General features: G+C 35.9%; 1 protein-coding gene across 1 annotated transcript; it reads left to right on the top strand.

Annotated features, from left to right (window-relative positions):
- Positions 1 to 1,103: 1,103 nt before the first annotated feature.
- On the top strand, positions 1,104 to 16,483 carry LMO2 (LIM domain only 2). Its single transcript, XM_070935494.1, has 3 exons — positions 1,104 to 1,893; positions 7,227 to 7,442; positions 12,068 to 16,483. The coding sequence occupies exons 1-3, from the start codon at positions 1,850 to 1,852 to the stop codon at positions 12,285 to 12,287; spliced, it is 480 nt and encodes a 159-aa protein (XP_070791595.1). The 5' UTR covers positions 1,104 to 1,849; the 3' UTR covers positions 12,288 to 16,483.
- Positions 16,484 to 16,879: the final 396 nt, after the last annotated feature.

Raw genomic sequence — 16,879 nt, 5'->3', positions numbered from 1 at the left:
AGGTTTAAATATTTTAAGCACTTTATGGAAAAACTGGCAAAGTACCCTGGTGATTAGTTATGAACTCATAAACATACCTCCTCCCCCTCTGTCTCATTCCCCAGCAGTTTTGTAATTGTTTTTCAACTACACGGCACAAAAAAGTTGAAATTATAAATGACTTTTGGATGGACGTCTGAGTAAATGAAGTGGATGATAGCAAGTTAAAGCATGTCAACGCTCTTTCCCTCACTGCTGAGTTTGCACCATGGGCATCAAATGCCTGGGAGTTACAGATAAGACCCTCCAGTTCATAAAATGTAGCTGTTTCCTCATGATCTGGTTTGAAAAAAAGGTACTAGCAGCCAGGCTGAAAGCCCACTGAAGCCCACAGCAGAACTTCACCTATCTAACACCACCAGCCACTTCTGGGAGGACCACACATGTTGTTAATGAGGGTTTGTTGTTTTCGTTAAAGGAACAAATAGAGGCAGCAAGTCCATCCAATATATCTCAAACACTTTGTGGCTTGGATGTTTTATTTAGCTGAAGTCTATGGAAATTAGAGTAGGGCCTCTCTAATTAAAAGCCCTTTTTAAAATTCAATTTTCACACTGCACTTCCAAACAAAGGCATCATTTTAGCAATGAGCCTAAGCAACTGCACAGTATGAAGTTTCCCATCTTGATGGTTGGTTATGGATTAGGAGAGGTAGAGCAAAGCGGTGGGACAAATGATAGAATAAGCTACTGGTTTTCATTATTTCTCTTTAAAAAAATTTCCCATTGCATTGTTTCATTCATATGCAAAAGATAATTTTTTTCAGGGGTTATCCATGCTCCAGATACAAACAGAGTTGGGCAGGTGCCTTAGTAGTTACCAAAATACAGTAAATTAACGTCTCCATTTTTAGATTTTGCCATTAAGAAATCCTAGACATGTAAATCTGTATAAGGTAACCCTCTATATTTGGATTCTTTGCCGCTAAGCCACGTGTTATCCACAAATGACTATGGAATTAAATTAAAAAGCACTAACTCATACTCATGAGATAGCTTCCCCAAGCTGCGGGTGCGTGCCAGGAGAAGTCTGGCCCTTTAAGAAACCAACTCAGTCGTGAGAGATGCTGCTGCTGCTCAGGCTTGCTTAAATTCCCAAGTGTCCAGTTAAGAAATAGACAGCTGTCTCTTTAAATGTCATTTCCTCCCATTGTATTTGAATCGTGATCAGGAAAGAGGATGTGAAACCAGAGAGGCTCAGAAGAGAGACCATCAGGGTTGGCTTCAATAATGGTATATTAGCAATAATAGCAGCAACGGCGGCCCCGACCCGGGTCATAATGAAGGCGGAGGAGCCAGGGATGCTCCGCGCTACCTCTGCAGTGCAGGAAGCCCTCTCCAGGCAGACGACCTAATCCAGGCAGCGAGCAGACTCCGGGATAAGCACAGCGGTGACAGCTGAGCGCCGGCCGCGAGCGCCAGAAGCAGCAGCAGCAGCAGCGGGCTCTTCCCAGCGGCCAGTCGCGCAACGCGAGCGGGAGGAGCGTCCCGAGGATGGGCGCGTAGCTCCGAAGGGATCGCCTCGCCTGCCCAGACAGCTCCGGAGCGCGTGCGGCTAGGGGGCCGCGGTCCGTCTCGTCCTTGCCCGCGCGCCGCCGGACCCCCCCCCCCCACTCCTCCCTCGGCGTTACAGGCGGGCCACCCTGTGGATGTCATTGAGGGTGGAGGTGCCGCTCTGCTCGCCGCCGCCCACCCCCCACCCCCCCGGAAAGGCATTCGGGAGCTGGCAGCCTTTGTAGGGGATAGACCTCGTCACGGACCAGCCGAGAGTCACGACGGCCGTCGCCGCTACAAAGGAGCGACCCCTGCCAATGTCATCATCGGCCATCGAAAGGAAGAGCCTCGAGCCCTCCGAGTAAGTCGCGCCCGCACGCCCGCCCGCTCTTTGGGGCTCCTTTACTCAGTGCCAACTTTCCCGGAGGGAGACGCGGTCGCGTTGTGCGGGGCTGAAGGAGAGGGAAGGAGGGAGGGAGGGAAGAAACCCGGGAACGGCAGCGTTAGGCGCTGCAGGGGCTGGAGAGGAGGGCAACACAATAGGGCTGCCGCTTGCTCTTTTCTCTTCGCTTTCAAAGACGCGCCTGCCGCCGCCGCTCCTCTCTTGCGACGGAGTGGGCAGTGTGGCCCTCCGCTTTGCTAGACCTCGTCGGCTCGTGCTGAGCACTGCCTCCTTCAGGGGATGCGCCCCTTTGGCAGGGCTGACAGAGCCCCAGAGACGCGCCGAAGTTCCCCCATTTTTGACTCGGGAGATAGATAAACTGCCCGAGATCTCAGACTCGCTACCCAGCTTCCTATTGAGAGTAGGAGCTGGAAGGGGACCGGCGGTCGGTAGTTTCTTCTGACCTGGAGGTTTAAGGGAGGCGGCAGCAGCTGAAAGCGATTTGAGAGAAAGAGAGAGAGAGAGAGAGAGAGAGAGAGATGGGGAACCGAATACTTGGTGAGAGGCTGAGTGTTTTTTTTTTCCTTTCTCTCTCCTCGCTGCCTGCCCGGTTTAATGATCTGATTAGATTAGAGTGGTCGAGGCTATTATCAGATGAATGCTCAGCGTCTCAATTGTCAAAATGCAAACCAGTTTGAAACTACAACATGTTGTAGTGTCTCAGAAACGGCCAGGCGCCGGCTTCATGCCACATTCTTAGTCCGTCCCTCTCTCGATTAGCATAGAAGTTATAAAATGCTCAAAATATTAACAAAATTAAGTAAGGTTTTCTGGTGAATTTCTTACAAGGATCCTATCCTGTTACTAAGATTTCCAAAGAATGCTGATATCTGCAATTACTACGATTGTTGGTTACTAAATCACTGGCGTTGAACTTGGGTTTTAAAGCTGCAATAATGCTTTTCATGCTTATTTGGGAATTACTTCTAAGTATATACACTAAGTATATATATATATATAATATATGACTATTCTTACCGGATAACTGCAATTTTATTAATTTCTGGGATGGAAAAGTTGTTATCCAATATCCTGCTTTAGTGGAATATACGTTTTAAAGACATGATCAACTGTTTCATGGAGATGGAGAAATAATGTATTTGGTTATTAAAGTAATACCATGGAGAAGGGAGAAAACATTGGGTGGAGGAGGTAGGGAAACTTTAGAAACCAACTTCTAGCCATCACCCATTTGGAGAAACAGGTTATGTTGTTTTCAACAGGAGTTACCCTGAAAGCACATTGATTAGATCAATAGTTTACTTCATTTGGATAAAATATTTTATATAAATAATGCATTAGAGAAAATTAACAAACCTTTTTTGTATTTCTTACGATTGATTATTCCTGTTTCCTATCTTCCCCTGTACTTCAGTGTTCTGAGTTATACTTTAGGCTCCAATCCTATACTCTGACTTCAGCCCACAAAACTGAATGAGATTTTATTATTAAGGAGAAGTGCTAATTTTCTGTTATAATCAAAACAAGAAACTTATTACTATAGCACCTACAGTCCAAAACATTAAAAAATATGAGAATTTCATTCAGAATTCAAAATCATGGAATGAAAGTGCTTATAAAGCACTTATCAAACAAAAAGGTATCAACTTAAGATAGTGGAAGTAAACTAAAAATGTTAAAAGTGCTTCACTTCTTTGTTTTTCTGCTATTTATATGGGCCTACAAGAAATACTGGTACCTTTTGCTACTTGATTTCATTGAACTGAATAAGTGATTTGCTTACCACCATTTTTTAAGTCCGTGGATGCTATCCTAATGGGATATTTTTTTTAAAAAAAATTGTGTACAGTATTAGATAAGCAGATGACCAATGTTAAAAATTTTAGTTTTAATCTTTTGGAAACATATATTACTGAACTGTATATGGACAGTCTCCACTGCAAGAGCTAAAAGGATTTAATATAATAATAATAATTTATAATAATAAATCACATAATATAGAAACATTTGTTTAGAGGTTTGGAATAAAATAGGATATTTGTTTTTATAATACCAATTAATATTTTAATGTGAAGTATCTGAAAACTTGAGCATCTGTCAATACTTAATCATTTACTTCCTGATTAAACTAGAAATTTTTTTTAAAGGTTTTGAAAAAGTGTATTTGTTTTTCATAGAGCCAAAAGATTATAATTGAAAGGGTCTTATTTGGCCACTTTTCTATTCAGTACATTAAAATCAATTCCCTAGTCACTGCAAAAATTAATTTTGATTTAAATTAAAGCAACCCTGACAATTATCTATCCAGTCTCTGTTCAAGGCATCCAGCAAACCACCTTCCAATTAATTTCCCTAATCATTTATATGCGATAAAAATGGTATGTAGGAGAAAAAGAGTCAGAATGAGCATATTTCGTATAAAAATTATATTTAGCAATATAGCCAAAGCATAGGGAGAATGTTATTAATAGTTTGATTAATTTTGAAAATCTGAGTTTTTCTCTTCAAGGTTTATGAGCTAAAGGTTAAGTGTGTGTTAAAATATCTTACTTTGAGCTGCTGACTGTGCAGGCTGCCAGTGTTTCACTTGGGAATTAATTCTCAACAGCAGCTATACAATAGAATATCAAGGGAGCAAAGCAGGTAACAGGAAGATAATAGAGTAACATTAAAAATGTCTTACTACTTTCTCTTATTTAATCATGACTTTAGCTCTTGTTTCAGCTTACTGAGGAAGGAACTGCTGTTTAGTAATACAGTAAGCTTCTCCTGTAATCATTCTACCAAATAGTTTTTAACTGAATATTATTCTATTGCTCCTTTGTACACTGCTTTCTGCTCATTTGGGCGGAACAGCAGAATAATAACAGTAGTAGTACCAGTAGCGAGAGCCAGTGTGGTGTAGTAGTTAAGTCACCATGCTAGAAATTGGGAGACTGTGAGTTCTAGTCCTACTTTGGGCACACAGCTAGTTGGGTGACCTTAGGCCAAGCTCACCCTCAGCCCTAGAAAAAAGGCAATGTCAAACCACTTCTGAAAATTTTGCCAAAAAAACTGCAGTGACTTGTCCAGACAATCACCTGGGAGTCTACACAAATTGTGCCGATTTGAAGGCACAAAAAAGAAAAAAAGAAGAAAGAATATCCATAGTACCCTTCAGTATTACCCTTCCATGAAATTAACAACCTTCAGTGAAATATTTCAAAGGTCTCAGGGTGATAACTAATTCTTTCTTTTTTGGGGAAAGAATTTTTACACATTATAAGGTTTTCATATGATGAAAATGCTACACAGGGTTCAAAGTGAGCATACTGAATGTTACTAATACATAAGAAACTACTGCAGTTGATCCCATAAATATTATATGGAATCACACTTTCTATTTACAGTACTTTAGCCAGACTCAGCCTACCCTGCCCTGTACTATCACTGAGGGAAAGTATGAGAGATACTTTCCCTCAGAGAAACTGAGAGATTAGAAATGCCCCCAACCTCCCAGATTTTACAAAGGCTTAGAAAATTTATGATTTCACAGAGCACATGGGTGTTGACAGAGTAAGAACTGTTAGCTAAATGTAATTTTCTTTGAATTATTTCATTTGACTTTAAACCACATTGATTTTTTGTTGAAGTGGACACTATTTAAATAATTATATAAATAGCATATTGTTGGTAACCTTCATTTTGGCCAATGCAGAATACTGAATACTATATTTTTACTCAGAATACTGTAAGTTTTTATGAGACCAAAGAGGAAGATCTCATCCTTTTTCACAAACAATTTTTCTATATTTCATTATCAAATATTCAGTATTCCAGAACTGTTTCATTGAACTTTTGGGAGATACAGCCCTTTAGATGTGCCTTTAACTATTATTTTAATGATTCAAGTTTTCAAACTTTATTAAACACAAACTCTTCTCCTTCTTTCTTAGTGGCCCAACTCTAGGTTCTGTTGTTTTTTATTTCCAGAATTTGCTATGAGGAGCAGTGGTTAATATAATTCCATAATATCAATAAGAGCTATGAAGTTGTTTAATTTTCTTTTACTTAATTTAAGCAGAATATTGTCTGTAACATTAAAGTTCCAAAGAAAAAAGATTTGCAGATTCTGCTCTTACAGAATGGGCCATCTACAAATGATAAAATGCAAGCCCATTCACATTTTCTTTCTTTTATGTGTTTATTAATATGTTTAAAGGCTTTTTACAATAAATCTGCAATCTTACTAAATAAAATTCATCCTAAATGCAATGTTATACTTTGTAAAATCTTTCTGTTATACTTACTAGTCAGTAAAATAAATGTAAAATTTAACAATTTACACGATTACTTTAAGGACAAATAACTTGAGAATGTAATAATGAGAGTGTAATAATTTTCCACATTAAAATACAGTAATAAAGCAATAATGCCAATGCTTACCTCCATTTCTTATTAAATAATTCATTACAATATTCAGTGCTGTGGTTGGCAAAGTAGGAAAGGAAAGCAGATAAAAAAAAAGATTTTAAAAATAGGATTGCCCTTAGTTCTAAGATTTTTATACAATGAACATTTAATTATTACAGAACAACACCACATAGGGAAACCATTAAAGACGCCCATTTTCACTCAGCTCAGAACTATGACACAGTTTCTATTCAATAAGATGTTGAGATTTTTTATAAGTAGTTGTCTTAAAATACCTGCATTTTGTTTATTAATTACAAAAAAATAAAGATGTGTTCCTGATATTAAAGTAATACAACAAAAATAATATGTTTATCAACAAATGCTTTTTCCATTCTTGTTTATCTTTTTATTATGAAGTATATTGCAGTCAATAGTATTTCCTGCATGGAAATACTATAATATTTGTAGTTATGAAATTGGGTTTTACTAGTTGTACAGAACAATATACGGTAAATTTAGTTTTTTAAAAAATGCTTAATTTTTACTGCTTCTGCAATGAGGAATGACTAAAGATCATGCAAGCCATTTTAGTCCCACCATCATGGAAGAGTTTTCTTAGCTTTTTCTCTCAGTCCTTTTCCAAGTATTCCCACCATCACCACCATTACTCCTCATTTCTGAATGTGTCAGCCTGGAGGAATACAATCCCATTTTAACAAAAAGGCAAGCTGAGATGGTCACAATTTCAAATTCTATACCCCAAGCTATATCCTCATCTACTATTGTAGAAAATATCTGAGTCTTCTATACCTAGTTCTCTCTTGAGCAGGATAGAATTTTGGTCCTAATTAGACTCTCTGCAGGTTGGAATGATTGCTTTGATTTGTTTCAACCAGGGAGCCAGTGGATGAGGTGCTCCAAATCCCCCCTTCCTTGTTAACATGTGGAGGTTGTCAGCAAAACATTGGGGATCGATACTTCCTTAAAGCCATTGACCAGTACTGGCATGAAGATTGTCTGAGCTGTGACTTATGTGGATGCCGACTTGGAGAAGTTGGAAGGAGACTATATTATAAACTGGGCAGAAAGCTCTGTCGAAGAGACTATCTCAGGTAAGCTACTCACTCCTCATCCCTTTGCCCTGCTGATAGTTTTCTCTCACAATTCTTTAGAACAATGTGTCTCAACCGCAGCAATTTTAAGATGCATAGACTTCAACTCCCAGAATTCCCAGCCAGAGTTAAAGTTCATGCATCTTAAAGTTACTGAGGTTGAGAACCATTGCTTTAGAACAGTAGTTCTCAACCTGTGGGTCGCGACTGCTTTGGGGGTCGGACGACCCTTTCACAGGGGTCACCTAAGACCATCGGAAAACACATATTTTCAATGGTTTTAGGAATAATTTTATGGTTGGGGGTCATCACAACATGAGGAACTGTATTAAAGGGTCGCGGCATTAGGAAAGTTGAGAACCACTGCTTTAGAACAAAGCAAGGATGACCTACAAAATTTGAGTACATTGGGTTCAGCTTGGGCTGAAAGAACATATATGGTTGTTTGAAAGGAACTAGTCTCAAAACCCAACTTGGGTAAGCCTTTTGCCAGATTAGTCTGAGAAGAGGAACTCTTTTGGCAAAGTCTGATTTGCTCAAGAGGGAGGCTGAAAAAAGATCCCAATCCTTGAAAGTAATGCTAGAACGACAGTGTTACAGACACAAAGAGGAAAAGTGGAGAATCATGACAGAGGGCCTATGAATCTAAGACTTAATAGCAAATGAATGTTCAAGACATGAGGGTAGGGGGATAACAGTATTGCCAATTGCTTTGGGATTTACAAAAAGTATGGTTCAGGATTTCAAATTGATAAAATAGCTCAATAATATTAATTCAAGGCAGAACAACTAATCAGTTGCCTTTATACAGTCTCAATTATTTCCATTAATTTAGTACTCCCCACGCAGTCTTATTTAGTGGGCCACTGATTTCAGTAGGAAAAATATACCCTGGAACAAGAATTATAGTGTGAATAAATTCTAAGTACAAGTAATCTTTGACTTACAACCATTCATTTAGTAACCGTTCAAAGTTACAACGGCATTGAAAAAAGTGACATGACTGTTTTTCACACTTACAACTATTGCAGCATCCCTCGGGTCACATGATTAAAACTTGTATGCTTGGCAACTGGGATGTATTTATCACAGCTGTAGTGTCTCAGGGTCATATGATCACCTTTTGCCACCTTCTGACAAGCAAAGTCAATGGGGGGAAGCCAGATTCACTTAACAACTGTGTTACTAACTTAACAACTGCAGTGATTCACTTAACAACTGTGGCAAGAAAGGTTGTAAAATGGGGCAAAATTCACTTAACAACTATCTTGCTTAGCAGTGGAAATTTTGGGCTCAATTGTGGACATAAATGAAGGACTTCCTGTATGTGTATTGAGCTTCCAATGAACATGCCCTATGGTTTTTTTCTGAACTAAATAGTTGAAAACCAAGCCTAAATGAACAAACAATATAGCATTAACACATTTCAAAAAATTAACCAATATTTAATTATAATGTTAAAATTGCATTACTGCATCAAGAAATTTTATTCTCTCTTAATAACTAATTCAGAGTGGAGGAATGGGAATAAAAGTGCTAACTTACTGACTTATTTTTATATTTGTGTACCACTTCTCACTATTTAGAAATCTGAAAGCAGTATACAAATTGCTCCATTTTAAACTTTTTTTCCAGCAATTGTCTTGTTTGAATAAAGGACTAGCTTTACATAACATAATTTGCAGCAAACTTCCAGAATAATTCAATACCCTCAGAGGATTTTATCTTAGTTTCATGTAAAATGTAATTTTCTGAGATGGTAGAAAATCTGGACTGTTAAGTTAATGCATTTCCATAACTTGTAATTGGGTATGTCCAGACTTTTCACACAACCATGTTTTTTTAATTTGTAATTCAAATATAGTACAGTAAATATAGTATGGTAGTGTAGTGTAATGTATAAGTCTATAGTATAGTATAGTATAGTATAGTATAGTACAGTATAGTATAGTATAGTATAGTATAGTATAGGTCTGCCACTTTTTAAGACAATATGAGCAATTTCTTTATGTATTGTATTACAAACTAAAAGGTGACATTTAGAAAAATACTCATATCTTTTATTGAAAAAGTTTTCAAATACAAATTTTTCCCTCCTTTCCCCCCCCTAACCCCCCCTCACCCTCCCCTCCCCCCATGGCTTCTCCAAGATGAAATCCAAATTAATATCACATTATATAATACTTTACCACTCATATCTTAACAGGCATTGTATTATTGCTTTGGACAAGTAAACAGTGACATCTCTTGGAAGGCAAAGGAGAAACATGTATCATTTTCATACTGAGAATTATTGTCCCTGGCCCTATATTTAGTTTACAACAATATTTGAAATTAATATTTAATATGATTAAAATTAATCATATTAACACACGGCATATTTTACTGATATAATAAAATATGTCTAATGAAATATAATCAAAAATATACAATATACATAGTCATTGACTTGCAACCATAATTGAGCCAGGAACTATGGTCATAAATTGTGCTGATTATTAGGCAGATCACCACATGACCATGACTGATATTACAACTGATATTTTTTTGCTGCAGTCATTAAGTGGATAGGGCAGTTGTGATAGCACTATCAATAGCACTTAGACTTATATACTGCTTCACAATGCTTTACAGCCCTCTCTGATGGTTTATAATGTCAGCATATTGCCCGCAACAATTTGGGTCCTCATTTTATGGACCTCGGAAAGATGGAAGGCTGAATCAATCTTGAGCCAGTCAAGATCGAACTCCTGGCAGGCGGCAGAGATAGCCTGCAATATGCATTCTAACCATTACAGCACCATGGCTCAACTGTAATGTGAATACTGTGGTTGTAAAATGAATGCCATGGGCTTTAAGTGAATCCATTGTCTACAATGGGTGTTTTTTGCTGGAAACCAGAAGCAAATGCCAATTTCTGGCAAAAAAAATTGTGGTCACAAAGCTGCAGGACTCTGCAAACAGTGGTAAAAATGGACTAGTTGCCAAGTGCCAAAAATATCATATGAACTTGAGGGGGGTGGGAGTGGGGATGTCTTCAAATCCAAGTCTAAGTCCTGGGGAAGTCTGTTGTAACTTTGACTGATTACTTAATGACCGATCAAAGTTACAATGGACTTGAAAAAAAGTTAAGTCCTGTCCTCAAAGTTATGACTGCCCCATCAACCTCACAGTGATGTAGATGCATTCAGATGCTTGGCAACTGGCTTGCATTTACATCCAGTTGCAGCATCCCAGAGTCATGTGACTGCATTTTGCAATATTTTTTTGCCATTTTCCAGCAAAAACCCCACCCATTCTATAAAATGGATTAGGACTTAACAGCTACAATTTCCTTAACAAGCACAATGGTCCACTTAAAAATGGTTGTAAAGTCAAGTACATTGACATAGTGACTTGTCTTATGACTGCAATGATGTACAACCAAAATTCCAGACTAAATGATGGTCGTAAGTAAAGGACTACTTGTATCTCCTTGTGTTAACATATAACCAGGAATTATACAAAGCATGACAGATTTTACAATTCCTCTTTCTCTATTCTGTAATGTGCATAAGAACATGGCACATTATACTAAGCATTATTTGTAAAAATACTTTTAAGACCATCATAATGACCACAGTTCATGTGGTACTGATGTGAAGATCAATCCTAAGCAATCTGTACACCAAACTCATTATCATTCTACTTAATGTTTCCATAAATGTTTGATTTAAAGTCAAATTCAAATTTGCACACCTTTAACAATTCAACTATTTTAATTTTGATTACTCAATGATCAATGAACCTCCAGAGGATTTTTAAGTGTCAATAAGAAGAAAGAAGGCAAATTAAGAATAGAAACAATTTCCAAACTCATTTGAGATCCTACTTTAATATTGGAAAGCTGAGCTGACAAAGTCAGCTGTGGTGCAGTTGAAAATATTGTAACACTTTTTGTTTGCTTGCTTACTTGCTTTGTCAAGATGTTATAGCTAAATTTCTCCATGGATGCTAAGCTCTTGTGGACTAGGACATGTCCTTAGTGATCATGGTACTATAGGTAATCCTTATTAGGTGACCATAAGGGAACAGCAACTCAGTTAAGCAAAGCATTAGTTAAATGAAATTGCTAATGTGCTTACAATATTTCTTTAGGAGTCCTTTACAGATCTGCAGAGAGCATAATTACACGGATTACTCAAAGTTTTTTTATCAGTGTCATAATTGCAAATAGTCATTTATTTATTTATTTGCATTCCACCTTTATTATTTTTACAAATAGTTCAAGGCGGTGAACATACTTAATTCTCCTTTCTTTTCCTATTTTCGCCACAACAACCGTGTAAAGTGAATTGGGCTGAGAGAGGGACAGGCCCAAAGTCACCCAGCTGCCTTTCATGACTAAGGCAGGACTTGAATAAAAATTGAATTAAACAGGACAGTCAATAAATTGGGACTATCTGTATAATTTGTTCCCTCTTTGTGCTTTCTTTTCCCTCCTTCCAGAACTTCAGACTATCCATATGTTTGCTTAAAGCTCTAATAAAATAAGGTTAAATAAATACACTTAGCTTTGTGTTAAATCCACTTTGTTAAAATGGATTATGGAACATTAACCTTGGACCTTTTTTCTCCCCCAAAAGGCTTTTTGGCCAAGATGGTCTCTGTGCCTCCTGTGAGAAGAGAATCCGAGCCTATGAGATGACCATGAGAGTAAAGGACAAAGTGTACCATCTGGAATGCTTCAAGTGTGCTGCTTGCCAGAAACATTTTTGCGTTGGTGACAGATACCTTCTCATAAACTCAGATATAGTATGTGAGCAAGACATCTACGAGTGGACTAAGATCAATGGGATGATATAACTCACTTGTGCCTCATAGTCTCAAATACATTTCATGAGTGACATATAATTTTGGCTATGGTGAGGTTATTGCTCACATCTATATGCTTTCTTTAAGGAAGGGGGAAATGGAACAGAATACATAGGCATTGCATCTAATAAAATAAGTGATTGAATAAAAGGCAACATTATTTCTTTTAGCAAATATATTGTGATAATAAACTGACATTATTAGAGGTATCAATCTAAACTAGAGAACCAATACAAAGCAACAATGGATACTTTTAAAATTAAGTGTGATAGGTAACTTTCTGGATTTATCTTCTCTAACTTGGTATTTTCAGATGAATTGAGTCTACAAATCCCTAGAAATCTAGCAATTGTTGTCCTAAGACGTCTGACACATGCTGGCTTCAAGGGTGGCCTTAACACTCACAAACAAAATTGTTCAATTAAATTTTGCTTATTTTGTATCTATCTGGAGTATAATCCCAGCACTAATATTAAATGTAAGAGCATCAGGAGAATTGTATGTCTGAAGAGGAAGGTGCCTCCAAATAAGTGCAGCCCCCCCTCTCCTTTAATGATACTCTTTTTGAAAATGAAAATATAATTTTTGTTCCAGTGCAAAAGATGATACCTCATCAGATATAATTAAATCCATGAGAGTTAATGGCATGTAACTGGGGAGGGAGTAAAGACTGCAGCCTTAAATGGTAATTATTTCAAATAATGAAGATGGATAGCTACCTTCTGTTAATATTGTTGGGAGGTGAGGAATTCCACTTCTCCTTTCTATACAATAATTTTTTTAAGTTCTTCAACTATTTTATTAGAAAATGTAAATACATTGTTGTATGTAGTAAGATACTGCAGACTTAATTAAATAGACTTGATCTAAGAGTTGTCACATTTTTCATTCAATATACTGGCAGCTTTTTATTATCATTTTAGTGCAATAAATATATAGTTCTTGTATGGCTTATTTTTTTGTACACAGAGTATCTTCCTTTGAGCTCAGATTTTGGTTGACAATTTAACAACACTGTTAATCTCACTGTATTAAATAGATTCAAAGGAGAAAATTTAAATCTAATAATAGAAGAGGTTGATTTCCTCAATTTTTTGGGGATGCAACCATTATTTATTTTTGATTGCTATATGCATTGCAATAAATATTGTAGGTGCCTCTCACATTAATTTGTGATGTGACTAGTCATGACTAATGTCATGAATTATTTGATTCCTCTATGCTCCCTACATACGCCACCTAAAATTATTAGATTATTAAAATGAGATGATGCTTTAGCTGTGATTCCGATATTATTCTTGCATTTTGAGAACAGAAATTGCAAAGTGATCCCTGACATGTAGCAATACGCATCAGTTTTCACATCTTTCCAGAGCAACCTTATTATGCATGATGATACAGAATTAAGTTTTTCAGTATTCAGTGAGACTATATTTTCTACAAAGTATACTTAGGATTGTAATTATTTTTTCTTTATTCATTCTTTAACAGTTACTTTCAAAATGATGAAGAGCTAATGCAGCTTTAATAACCACCCCTTAATTCATCCATGAAGAGTAGATAACTTGCTGTTTTTCTTGAAACTGAAACACAAGTGATTTTTGCACAAAGGCTGTGCGCAATTCAGTCATTTAGTACAATCCCCTGAATAAGCATTAAAGAAATTCTGGTGTAATATTGCCATTAATTTTATATAAACAGAAAGATTCAGTTATAGCAGAATTCATGGTGATTAATAAGTCATGCTAAAAATATGTATTTCCAACAAATCTGATATATTTATTGTGGAGTGGAAGCTCTACCCATCGTTTAAAGAAACAATGTCTTGATGGGATATTATGAGATGGTTTTTAGTGAAACAATGAAACAAAATTGAACAGGAAAGTGGAACTGAAATTGAACAGATTCAGATATCAATCTAAAATGTCTTGGGCATTGTACTTAAATTTGTAAAATCTGCTAGACCACGAATATTTTATTTGGTCTAGTAGTTACTTACTAATCTGTCACCATTTACATCTGTACTAAAAAACAGCCAAATAATTTTGCCTACAGATATAAAGTCCTGATATCCCATACATTCTTGGAGGAAAGAAAACTGACAACAGAAAGTCACCCATTCTGCAGAAATATCTTATTTACCAAATAAGATAATTTTTCCCTCCGCCCTCCAAAAATTATCTTCAAGTTGAAATCTTACATCAGCTGAAAAGAATTTAAATTATTGAAAAAAGAATAGTTAGAATGCAGAAATGGTTGCAAAAGTGGCTGCTGAAAAAACTGACTCCTTAAAATTATATATTGGTTCAGAGAAGATGCTTCTCTTGTGAATTTTAATCCTTTTGTGGTTTCATAATAGGGCTTCTCTCTTCTCTCTTTTCTTGTTCAGTTACTACATACCTACTCTATCTTTATCCAGTCCATTCCATTTCACTTTCTGTCCCTTCTAGGTATGTCCTCATAGCTATTCTTTTTGTTGTTGTTAGTGGTTTTATTAGACAAAGTATATTTGTGTGTGTGACAGTGTCAGTGTGACAGAGACCAAAAGAAAGGTTTGTATATCAAAAGGAAAAATAATATTTTTGATATACTGATGAGAATTTCAACTAATTTTAATTCTGTTGTTCTATTTCTTTTTTGTCCTTGGCCTATCCGTTTTTAATTGTGGATTGATAAATAGATGAGGATGTCACCTGCACAGTTTATGAATTATGGTGAGCAAGGATTGGTTTCAGTCAGAGTTAGTAAGCCTAGGTTGGCAAGAAAGGGAAGCTGGCACACTGCAGGGTTTTTTTTTTGTCTGTCTGTCTGTCTGTCTCTAACCCCACTCCACCCCAATATGGGTGAATATAGTAAGTAAATTTTCTAGGGAAAAAAATAAGATTTTCTCACAGATTTAGTTATCTTCACATGTCTCTGAGAAGTTAGTGAACTTATTAAAATTAACATGAATTGCATTCATCTATATACTGGTTATGGCAAAGTCATGATGAATCATTATTTCCATTGATCTGTATGAAAATATAAAAGAAGCACTATCACAACAAAGGTATTTTGGAGAAATTCATTTTTTTAAGTTTCATTAAACAGCTAATTAAACCATACTAAATGAAGTCAGTTAACAGTGAAACGGACATGGATACTGGATTACATTATATTTTGTCTGAATTCAATACAAGTTTTAAAAGCTTATCCATTTTTTTTATTGTCCCCATTATTCAATGTCATACTTTGAAGATGAGAGCATTACTTGCAGTATTACTTTTTCCTCTATCTCCTTGGTTGGAGAAAATGTACCATAACGAAACATAATGAAACTTTTAAATAGACAGCATGAATGTAGAGCAGTTATTAACATAAGGCTGGCTAAAATAGCTGTCTTTGTGTCTCTGTTCCTTTTCTCAAGGTAACATTGAGTTCTCAAAATTATTGTAGCCTAAAATCACATAATTTGAATTATGCATACAGCAGCACAAAAAACCATCTGCCAAATTCATAGCATACAGTGGTTAGAAAAGAATATTGTAAACATTAATTTATATAACTGCATTCTAGTAATATAGATCACAAATTAAAAACACTTTGGATATTATGTATGTTATCTTCCTGTTCCTGAATAACTTTTCATTAATATACTACTTAAATTTTCATCCTAAATTTTATGCTTACATATATATGCTAGAATATAGATTGCCTAAGATTGAAGTCTTAAAAAAAAAGTTCATTAAGCCTGTTAATTGGTTATACTGAATTATAATCCAGCAATAATTAGTCACTTCAAAACATATGCATTTAAATAGTAATCTACAAAATTGCTAGCATGGTACGGTATAACAATGTATAGTTGGCATCTCCATATATAGTATGTTAGTTTAATATTTAACCTTTTTAGTGAATGCTGGCTGCAGTGCAGACAAATAAAATCAAATAGACAATTCATTTTTTTTGTTCACTCTGTAAGAAAATGAAATACTTCATACCTGCTCTGTGACAAAAATAATTTATGCAATAATCAGTGAAAATATTTTAGGCAGAGTTTTATTATACTATGTATTTTTATAATGGAATAATTTAAATTAAAGGTAGGTTTATATAAATTAGGCTAGCATGTTGTGATAAGCCAGTTTTTGTCCTATAAACCATTATTTTCTGTATCTAAAAACCTATAAATAAATTTTATTTCTTAATGCTGTTCTTCTGTCATTTTGAAAGGACCCTTAAGGCTCAGTACTTTATAATTTCAGATTAAAATTCCATTTTAATCTAATTTATCTTTTAATTAGATAAAACTGATTTGATTTTAAATAAAGTTATTATAAATTCTTGCTAAATGTTATTGCCTATTGATGTTAAAAAATAATCTGAGACCTTATAACAAATATATGAGTTTCTGTTAAAGGAGGGATCATCAAGAGTCTCTCCAGATTCTTCTTCATATATGAAGAAATAAACACCAAGCTCTTAAATTATCTCCTATACAATTGGCAACCAGGAATAAGCTTCATCTAATACCTGTACCTTATATTAACTAAAATCCTAGCCATTGAATTTTGTATTAAAAGTAGTTGTGCCTTTTCCCAGAA

Source organism: Pituophis catenifer, unplaced genomic scaffold, assembly GCF_029215685.1.
Source record: "Pituophis catenifer annectens isolate HBS135680 unplaced genomic scaffold, rPitCat1.0.hap2 SCAF_1, whole genome shotgun sequence".
In the NCBI taxonomy this organism is placed as follows: Eukaryota; Metazoa; Chordata; class Lepidosauria; order Squamata; family Colubridae; genus Pituophis; species Pituophis catenifer.
Note: the sequence above shows the minus strand (reverse complement) of the source record. Positions and strands in the feature narration are given on the sequence as shown.

Bases quoted from the DNA above. Each gene is read 5' to 3' on its own strand.
- LMO2 (XM_070935494.1), top strand. From the start codon at position 1,850: ATGTCATCATCGGCCATCGAAAGGAAGAGCCTCGAGCCCTCCGA. The intron at 1,894-7,226 runs GTAAGTCGCGCC...TGTTTCAACCAG, and splicing joins AAGAGCCTCGAGCCCTCCGA to GGAGCCAGTGGATGAGGTGC. The intron at 7,443-12,067 runs GTAAGCTACTCA...CTCCCCCAAAAG, and splicing joins TGTCGAAGAGACTATCTCAG to GCTTTTTGGCCAAGATGGTC.